Source organism: Cynocephalus volans, chromosome 2, assembly GCF_027409185.1.
Source record: "Cynocephalus volans isolate mCynVol1 chromosome 2, mCynVol1.pri, whole genome shotgun sequence".
In the NCBI taxonomy this organism is placed as follows: domain Eukaryota; kingdom Metazoa; phylum Chordata; class Mammalia; order Dermoptera; family Cynocephalidae; genus Cynocephalus; species Cynocephalus volans.
The window spans coordinates 223,782,839-223,793,718 of NC_084461.1; the positions used below are offsets into that span (position 1 = coordinate 223,782,839).

A 10,880-nucleotide genomic window follows, 5' to 3' on the forward strand; every position below is an offset into this window, starting at 1 on the left:
GGCCAGTTCTCAGAATGAGGTAATAAGAGAGAATGTTCTGCACCTTAGTACCTGCTCAGACTAATGAGCAAGTCAAAGTTTTAGGGTCTTGTGGGGAGGAGAGAAGCCTGACTTCTGTTTTGTCAAGTCAAGGCAGTCGCAAGTAAGGGTGACTAGAGGACAACTGTGAACACTTGGTCAGCAACAAACCTTTCTGCTGTGCATCCCTCTTAAGACAAACTCAGACAGGAGACCCCTTTGGTCTACTGACACCCAGTCAGCACAGTTTCATTAGGAGAGATTTAGTGTACTGGTGTCAAAGTTATTCCCCTGTCCAAAAGGGAATAGATTCTCACACGTTGTGATCAGAAATGGAACTCAAGTGGCCTTATGATGTGTTTATCATCTGTTGATGCAAAAGAGATTATGAGCAAACCTCAAAGACACCTAGGACCCATTAGGAGGATTTAGGATAAAATTTCCCAGTGTCTGAAACTAACGAGATTCACTAGGGTGCCTCTTGGTGCTTTCGTAGTATTAACTTTGGAAATGAAATCACAGCAGCCATGACTATGATATGTTAAGGGCGTGCTAACCAGGGGCTCAGACCCCTCAGGTATGAAGTTCTCTGTTATTCCAGAGGGAAGCTAACTAAGCCAGCAGATATGCTGGCCAACAGTGAAAGAACATCTAGGCTGGATGATAGTGACTATCTCTTTGGCCTTGGAACCAGTTGCAGCACCAGGAACTGTAGTTTACTCACTTACTGCTGCAAGTCAGCTTTTCTAATTTAAAGAAAATGTGACTAACCACCCCACTGAAGAATAAGTACCAGGACAGGGTGGACTTTAGCTGGTGGGCCAGTGGACCTGATTGTGTAATGGGTGGATTGAAGGAAGCACTGCTGGTGCTCTGCTCATACTTCCTTTGCATTCACCTTGACAGGCAACCTGTAGGTTACTTACTGCAAACACCTGCAAACCCTGCCAGAGCATAGTTTTCTGGCTGTGGGAGTACCTTTATCCATGCACAAGTCAAGCCAGAAATGCTGGAGAATAAAATGCTCCCAGAAGCAATCCTCAATCAATGATGAGTGGAGAATTAGTGGATACATGCCCCATCTTCTTTGGCTATTGGTTTCAATAACTCTGAAGAGTGTTGTACATTATCACCCAAAATTCCCCAGTGAGACTGAGCTCCAGCTTCCCAAAATGATAACTGGCTTGATAATGCACAATTCTTTTCACGATGTAACCCTCCCTCCACCCTATCTATATCTCATGGAATCGGCTCTCAAATAAACTACTTGTTTTCTAATCCCTGCTTCAGGGCCTGCTTCTCAAACCAAGACATTGAATTTTTTTTTTTTTGACTAGTATATTTTTCTAGAAATTTACAACTTTTGTACATATTATATAAGTGGTAATAATATGAAGGTAAAGGACTGATTCCATGAATCAGTCCTTTACCTCAATTTTCATGGGCTTCCACACAAAGAATGCCTTTATCAAAGAAAAGTCTTTCACTCCAAGAAAACTTTGATTTCAAAAGAGTTCACCAAGGACTTCCTCTTGCATCAAGATGGAATAATTCCACTTCTCTCAGGTCCTTTCTCTTTAAATTATGATGCTCTGGACATAATAAAGAACCATAGGAAGACTCCTAAAGGTGGAAAAAAGGTGGCAGGCTGCCTACAGACCGTGGGACTTGAGGAGTGATGCGGCAGCAGTTCCCTGTGTTTACTTATTTCCTCCTGTATGTCCTGGACAGGATGCCACAGGAGCCTCCAACTCAGAATGGCCAGCAAGTACAGACAAAAAAGAGAAAAGCTTTAAAAAATCCTATTCCCTCGCCAGAAATAGGAGAAAAGTGGCCTAACAACAGAAGAATATTTGATAATACCCACCCTACTCCAGCCAAACCTGAACAGAAAAGCCAGCCATACCCCCTTCCCATGGTTTCAGCAAACTGAGCAGAGAGTTGATCTTCCACACTCATTCACAATGAAAACAAAATACCTCCCAGCAAGCTAGGAAAAAAGGGGAACTACCTTGACTTGATAAAAAACCTACAGGTAATAACAGTAAAAGATTGGATAATGCTTTCCCTCTACAATAGGGAACACAATTCGGACATCTGCTCTCACCATTCTGGAAGTTCTAGCCACTGCAGTAAGGCAAGAAAAAGAAATAAAATGCATCCAGATTGGAAAGGAAGAAATAAAACTGTCCCTATATGTAGATGATAGAAATATCTACAAAGAAATCCCAAGAAATCTGCAAAAAACAAAACCTCCTAGAACTAATAAGTGATTTTACCAAGGCCACAGAATACAGGATCAACATGCAAAACCAATCACATTTCTTTTATTTATTTATTTATTTATTTATTTATTTATTTATTTTATTTTATTTTATTTTTAGAATATCTTTTTTTTTTCTTAATTTTATTTTGTCGATATACAATGTGGTTGATTATTGTGGCCCATTACCGAAACCTCCCTCCCTCCTCCCTCTCCCCCCTCCCACCCAACTATGTCCTTTCTGTTTGCTTGTGGTACCAACTTCAAGGAATTGTAGTTGTTATGTTTTCTTCCCCCCTACCCCCCGGTTTGTGTGTGTGTGTGTGTGTGTGTGTGAATTTATTTATTTATTTTTAGCTCCCACCAATAAGTGAGAACACGTGGTATTTCTCTTTCTGTGCCTGACTTGTTTCACTTAATATAATTCTCTCAAGGTCCATCCATGTTGTTGCAAATGGCAGTATTTCATTCGTTTTTATAGCTGAGTAGTATTCCATTGTGTAGATATACCACATTTCTATATACCAACTATAAATACATGGAAACCTATATTTAAAACACACTACCACTTACTAGCACTCCAGATACTTTAGCATAAACTTAACAAAGTATGTACAGGATCTATACGTAGGAAACTATGGAACTCTGATGAAAGAAATCAAAGATGCCTAAATAAGTGGGGAAACAACCTGTGTTTATAAATTGGAAGTTTCAACAGTAGCAATGTCAGTTCTCTCCAAATTGATCTACAGGTTTAATGCAGCTTCTACAAAATCCCAGCATGATTTTGTAGACAGACAAGCTTATTCTAGAATTTATATGGAAAAGCATAGGCCCTATGGTAGCTAAAATAATCTTTAAAAAAGGAAGAATAAAGCAGGAGTAATGACTCTACTTTATATTATGTAGCTACAGTAATCAAGACAGTGTCGTACTGGCAGAGGGATAAACACACAGATCAACGGAACAGAATAGAAAAACTAGAAATAGACTTACACAAATATGCTGAACTGGTTTCTGACAGAGGAGCAAAAGCATTGAATAGAAGAAGGATACTTTTTTCATGAAATGCTAGAGCAAATGGACATCCACAAGCAAAAAGAAGGAAAGAAAGAAAGAAAGGAACCTCAACCTAAGTCTGACATCTTATGCAAAAATTAACTCAAAATGGATCACAGAGTTAAACATAAAGCATAAAACTATAACATTTTTAGAAAAATAGGTAAGAGAAAATCTTCAGAATCCATGCTAGGCAAAGAGTTCTTAGACTTGACATTAAAAGTATGATCCTTAAAAGGAAAAATTGGTAAATTGGACCTCTAGAAATTAAAAACTTTTTCTCTGTGAAAATCTATGTAAAGAGGATAAAAAAGACACGCTACAGATTGGGAGAATGTTTTTGCAAACCACATATCTGAAAAAGACTGATATCTAAAATATGAGAACTCTCAGAACTCAACAGTAAAAAAAAAAAAAATTCAACTGGCATATGTGCAAACCACATGGACAGACATTCCGCCTAAAAGGATACGTGGATGGCACACAAGGAAATGAAAAACGTTCACCAAGGAACTGAAAATGGAAACAACAATGAGATATCACTCTCCACTTACCAGAATGGCTGACCAAATAGTGGTAACACAAGGTACCTTTAAAGATGCAGAGAAACTTGATCACCCATAAATTGCTGGTGGGAATGTAAAATGATACAGGCACTCTCAAAAACTGTGTAGCAGTTTCTTATAAAATTAAACATGCAACTACCATACAACCCAGCAATTGCACTCTTGGGCATTTATCTCAAATAAATGAAAACCAGCGTTCACACAAAAACCTGCACGTGAACACAAACATTCATAGCGGTTTTGTCTGTAATAGCCAAAAACTGGAATCAGCCCATGTGTCCTTTCACATGTGAATTTTAAAAGTATGATCCTTAAAAGGAAAAATTGGTAAATTGGACCTGATCAAAATAAGAACTTTTTCTCTGTGAAAATCCCTTTTAAAAAGCCAATCTCAAAATTATTCCATTTATATAACAGTGTTGAAATGAGAACACTTTTAAAATGAAGGACAGAATAGTAATTGCTTGGGGTTGGGGGTTACGGGGTGCACCTATAAAAAGGTGACAGGCGAGATCTTTTCAGTGTTGGAACTGTCCATTATCTTGACTGTGGTGGTGGTACATGAACCTAAACATGTGATAAAATTATAAAGTAAACACACTTGAGTACAAATAAAACTGGGGAAACCTGAAAAAAGATGGGTGGATTGTATTAATGTCCATATCCTGATTGTGATATTAAACTATAGCTTTGCAAAATGTTATCATTGGTGGGAAATGGGCAAAGTGTATATAGATCTCTCTGTTTCTTACAACTGCATGTGAATCTACAATTATTTTCATAAGAATTTCAAATAAAGAAAAAAATAGTTTGGGAGGTTTAAGTAATGATATTTCAGAGAAAGTGTTACATTTCTTAATAAAAAATGGATGTCTAATTTCTAATTGCAGTAAGTGAGAAAGTGAAGAAACTGAGTCCCTTATGCATTGCTGGTGGGAATGTAAAATGGTACAGCCACTCTGGAAAACAGAGCCTCAGTTTCTTTCAAAACTAAACATGCAACTACCATGCAGCCAGAAATTGCATTCTTAAGCATTTATCCCAGAGGAATGAAACCTTATGTTCATACAAAAACCTGTACACGAATGTTTAGAGAAGCTTTATTTGTAATACCTAAAAACTAGAAACAGCCCATACATCCCTCAGTGTGTAAATTGTTAAACAAAATGTGGTGCATACATACCATGGAACAATACTCAGCAATAAAAAGGAATGAGCTATTGATACATGCAACAACTTGGATGAATCTCTGAAGAAGTATGCTAAATGAAAAAAGTCAGTCCCAAAGGCTACATCCTGTATAATTATATATGAGGGCACTTCAAAAGGTTCATGGAAAGATTCACATTATCTTTGAAATCTATTCTTCCACAAACTTTTTGAAGTACCTTAGTGTATGTATATTTCTTAAAATGGAAAAGCCATAGAAATGGAGAACAGACTAGCAGTTGCAGCAGGAGGAAAGTGGGTGTGTTTATAAAAGATTAGCAGGAAGGACCCTGTGGGGATGGACATGCTCTGCGTCTTGGCCTTATCCATGTCAATATCCTGGCTGTGATGTTGTATTACATTTTGCAAGATCTTGCCATTGAGGGGAACTGGGTAAAGGGGACATGTGATCTCTCTCTATTATTTCTTAAAACCACATCTGAGTCTATGATTATCTCCAAGTAAGAAGTTTAATTTTTAAAAAATGAGCTCGCCTTTTTTTCTTCTCCCCCCCGCAAGACAAATTAAGGAAAGGTCACTCTCTAGGAGCCAAGCTTTGTTCACTGGGATATTGGCTATGGATTAGGCTCAGAATTCTATTCAGCCTTTCCAGACACTTTGCAGAGGAGTATGTAATTTAGTGTGGTTTTCATGACCCGGAGAGATGCCTGGGTGCAGGTTTCCCATGGACTTATTGTGAGAATAGAGAGATCTTCTTTTTTCATAGTAAATGCACACAGCGAGCTAAGTCCTAGGCATAAAAGGCTGTTGCTAGAATAGCTGACTCTTCTCTTTGGGTTCTTATGGTCACTTCTTCCAGCCAGATTATGTGTTTACTAGAATGCGGTTCAGAGTTCTGACACCCAGAGACGTAGGTGCATGTTTTCAGCACTCCCAGGAGTTCCCTGCCTTTAGGTTAGGTTCAGAAAGTATCTATCTAACCTCTTTTTTGGAAAATGGAGAGACACATACACAGCTGTCCTTGGCAGACCATAACCCCCCAAACAGCTTATAATCAAGACATAAAAATCTGAATCACCCAACACACTTTGGAAGTCTAAAATCCTTTCTAATCAGATTATGTCTAAAATATAATAAATTTTCAAATCAAGCAGAAAAGGAAAATTTAAATCAGACACACTAAAAATCAAGTGCACAGCATGTACGTGGGGAATCAGAGGAGACAGAACCCCCTTCCTTCTAGTACAGTGGCCTTTGGATGGGAGCCTCTTCTTCAATGAACCTGTAAACACAATAACTGACTCAATTTTAGTCCATTTTTTCTTATTAATGCACTATTTTCCTTGGAAACTTTTCTAGTTATGAGTTCTGTAGGTTCTTGCTGAAAAATGTCAATCTTAGTGTAACCAGAAGACAGTGGCAGCTCCTACACCTAAAATCATATGAGGAGAAAATATCTCTTACACAGGAGGAGAGAATTTGGTATGGGACCATACACCTTTCAGCTACCTGTTGGGTTCAGGTCTCAGCAACATCCATTACAGGAAAAAATGCACAAATTAAAGAGGTTTTCATTTTGTTTGTGTTCCAGGAAAGGGTCAATACAATTTTATTACTAAAGTTTGATACAGCTGGAAGATGGTAAAGTGAAAGTGTCCATCCTAACCACCTGGATTCACACTAAGCCATTTACATCTCCCAAACCAGCAGACCCAAAAAGAGAACTCAGTAAGCTCACTGCTGATTCATTTTCATAAGGCTATTGTATTATGACTTTATTCAATTCTCAGAAACAACTTGTTTCTAAAATTTAAAAACTTGCCTTGAATAGGTAAAGTGGTAAAGAAAGGTTTCTCTCTATCTTTTCTCAGGTATCAGAAAATTCAAACAAAATAATGCATTGTGAACAGCAATTATTAAATCTGATTGGCAACTTTTTTATTCTAAGCTTAGAGATTTTGTATTCTTTGATTTAGGTAAATTAGGCTTTCCATAAATGTTGTGTGAATTGAATTCATGTAAGACCAGTGAGTAGAAAATCAAGGAAGATATTTTTCAGCACAATATAGAAAATTAATTTGAGTTTTCAAATAGTGAAAGATACTGAATTACAAAGTAAGGTAGTTACCCATCTAGGTGAAAATAGCATAAGCTATTTTCTTATGCAGCGATTCTGTAGAGGAGATTTCCACCACGGTGGGAAATTGAACTAGATGACCAAGAAGCTCCCTTGCCCTCCAAAGCTCTGTCATCCTATTTCTGAAGTTTCACCTTGGACAGAGCATCCCTCAGAGCCTGGTGGACTTGCTTGTTCCGCAGAGTGTAGATGACAGGGTTCAACAGCGGGGTCACCACTGTGTTCACAAGGGCAGCCTCTCTGTTAGAGTTCAGCCCGTTCGTTTGCTTTGGTTTCACATATATGAAGACGCAGCTGCCATACATCAGAGAGAGGACAATGAGGTGTGACGAGCAGGTGGAGAAAGCTTTCTGTCGCTCCTTGGCTGACGGGAGATGCACGACTGTGACTACTATGTTGCTGTATGCAATGATGGTTATTATGAGGGATGTAAAGAGGACAAAGAAAGCCAGGCCAAAGAACAACCTTTCAACAGATGTGGTGTCAGAGCAGGAGAGATTAGTCAAGGGCCCAAAATCACAGAAGAAATGAGGGATGACATTGGGGCCACAGAAGGATGACTGGGAAAGCATTATGACTGGAACTACCATGAGGAGGAATCCCAAAGCTAAGCAGGCAGTGACCAGGAGGAAACACATCCTGGGGTTCATGATGGTCGGATAATGCAGAGGTTTGCAAATGGCCAGGTAGCGATCCAGGGATAATACAGCCATTAGGAAGAAAACAGCTGCCCCCAGGAAAAGGAAGACAAAGGCTTGTGTGAAGCAGGCAGCAAAGGAAATCGTTTGCCTCCCTGACAGAAAGATGGTCAGCAATTTAGGAATAACTGTGGTAATAAAACAGCATTCACAGAAGGAGAAACTGCTGAGGAAAGAGTACATAGGTATCTGCAGGCGTCGGTCAGCCCAGGTAACGGTGATGATGAGCGTGTTACCCATGATGGAGGCCAGGTACGCCAGCAGGTGCACCAGGAAAAAGACACTGCCCAGGTGCCGGACAGCAGGAAACCCCTCCAAGATGAACTCCTGGACTGCTGACCTGTTCCTTACATCCCCCGTCCTCACCTGTTCCATTTCTTCAGCCAGCGCTCACTGAGATATCTTGCAGTGTCATGACTGAAGAACAGAAAATTTTCTTTTATTAAACATGTGAATACCCTAGGTGTGGCAATTGGACTTATTATCTTAAAACGTTATATTTTATATGTAGTTTTTGCCTGACGTTAAGTAAAAATAAGTTATTTTAATCTATGAATATCTTTATACTGCATGCAGCCTAATATCCTAAATAAATAAGAACTGTGCATGTAGCTACCAGTCTTCATAAAGGATAATGTAATCTTAATATTATCAGTCATTTTCCTATACAGTCTATTGCCAGGCAGAAAAAAACAAAAACTTTCTTTTAGTTATGTAAATGATTATGCAACATACTCCTGGTAAGATTACATATCATGCAGCCACAAGATGAATATTGCAAAAGGAAAATTGTAACTTTGAAAAAAACTTATGGTCATGGAAGTCTGTCATCCCACAAAAAATATTCCTTCATCACATCTTGAGGTCTGTTTCCACTAACATCATTAGTAGGAAAATTCTCTGTAGCCCCAACTGCAGCCCTCTGAAGTGAGTTAGATTAGAAGAGTCACAGATCAAGTCTAATTGGATTGTTAGAGACAGCCCAGCCATTTTGATCTAGAGCCTGAGATGGGTCAGTAAAAGAGGAGCATTTTCCCTTCATCCCATGCTAAGTGGTCAGTACGGGGGAGAATTTCTATCTTCTGATCGTCCAGTCTATATATTTAAGGAATGCCTCCCAGAAGATAGAAAGGTTGCATGGCTTGACTCCAGTGATTATTTTCTGATTCGTTCTGCCTCCTATTGTCTACCTAGGTAGAATAAATATTCTCTTTCACCCTTTAAATCCATAAGCTTCTCTTATGTGAGCATTTGTCACTCTGGTCAACTAGTGTTCATCTCAGATCTCTGAACTACTTGTCTGATTTAGCCAAGCCCAATATTCCCACTTTTTTAGTGGGTGAGGTAAGCTTTGTGGCAGAACAGACTCTGCCTCAGTACACAGCAAATGAATGGCAAGATGACCCAGTCCCAGTAAGGCCACATACTCACCCACACGCAGCTCTCAGAAACCAGAGCTTTATCTCCTGCTCTTTCACTCTTCCAAAAAAAAAAAAAAAAACAAGATGCTGATCTAGGCAGTTAGAAATGTAAGAAAATAGACACTTACATTTGAGATGTCCCTAATTTGTCCCAGAGAAAAGTTTAACTTGTGCTTTGTCTGTTAAGCATCCTTCTTTAGAGAAGCCAGAGCTTTCCAAAACTGGAATAAACCAAACTGATAGATAGCTCCATGTCAGCTGGACATAGCTGGATAAAATTCTGGAAAAGAAAGGAGAGCACATACTTTCACAGTGTTTTGCTAGAACTTGGGAGTGAGTTCACTTGGAATTCCAAAAAGCTTTCATACCCTCCTTGCTGGCCCCGGGTCCCCCAAACCCCCATCCTGCACCGTCTAGCACCAACAAGAGACCCTACTTGCCGGGAAAATACTCCAGGGCAGTGTGGGAGATGACAGCCTCCTCACTCAAACTGCTCCCTTGTACGCAGAAAGTGCTTCTCTGAGATGCACTCCGGGGCACCACGCTTGCCACTCCCCCGTCTCTCCATTGGGAGCAGAACTGAAAGTGATATAAATTGGCCCCATCATATGTTTAGCATTGGACTGTCTCTTGACACCAATCAGGGTCCAACAGGACCAGTGGACAGACCCTAGACACACCAGATGTCATTACAAATAGAGCAAAGCCATCTAGAGACCACTGTCCCTCTAGGGTCCCTGGTGGCTACTAATTGGACACTGTTGGAAATAGCAAATTCTCACACAAACATCACAGTTACTCTTTCGTTATGTACGCAGATATATGGACTCCCAAATGTCTGAGTTCTCTTCCACGAAAATCTTTCAAAGTGGCACCCATACAGTTCCCCCAGGGTTTATTAAGTTCCAAATTGCATTATGTTACTAAGGGGCTGAAAGGTCAAGCAGGGAACTTGGACCCCCATCTGGAAGTAAGGAGGTGGAGCATCCCCTTCCTCTGCCTGAGCAGAGCCAAAGAAACATAAAATACAAGGTTTAAATAAGAGCCGGAGTCTCGTAGCATAACACCCAAAATGCCCAGGTTTCAGTTGAAAATCACTTGTCATACCAAGAACTAGAAAGATCTCAATTTGAATTTAAAAAGTCAACCAACAGACACCAAAATTGAGATGACAGAGATATTAGAATTATATGACGAGGAGTTTACAGCAGCAAACATGCTTGATACAGATTTTGAGAATACTAGAGGTGGGACGAGGGGGGTTGGGGAGAAACTGGTTAATGGACACAAAGAATGATTATGTTTTGCAGTGTTGAATATGCTAGTTATCCTGATTTGATCATCACATATCGTACACAAATACCAATAGTCAACTCTGCACCCACAAATATGTATAATCAATTATGTTTCAATTAAAAAAAAAAAGAGAATGTGTCAGCAAAAAAAAAAAAAAAAAAGGTTTTGGCCAAGAAGTCGAAGACATAAAGGAGAACCAAATGAAAATTTTGGAACTGAAAAATACAATAACTGAAAGTTTAAAAACTCAGT

The 10,880-nt window shown here is 39.4% G+C and overlaps 1 protein-coding gene across 1 annotated transcript; it reads right to left on the reverse strand.

The window, feature by feature from the left end:
• Positions 1–7,329: 7,329 nt before the first annotated feature.
• LOC134366763 (olfactory receptor 6E1-like) lies at positions 7,330–8,286 on the reverse strand. The gene has a single exon (XM_063083169.1). It carries the CDS (start codon positions 8,284–8,286, stop codon positions 7,330–7,332), a length of 957 nt encoding a protein of 318 aa, XP_062939239.1.
• Between the last annotated feature and the right edge of the window lie 2,594 nt (positions 8,287–10,880).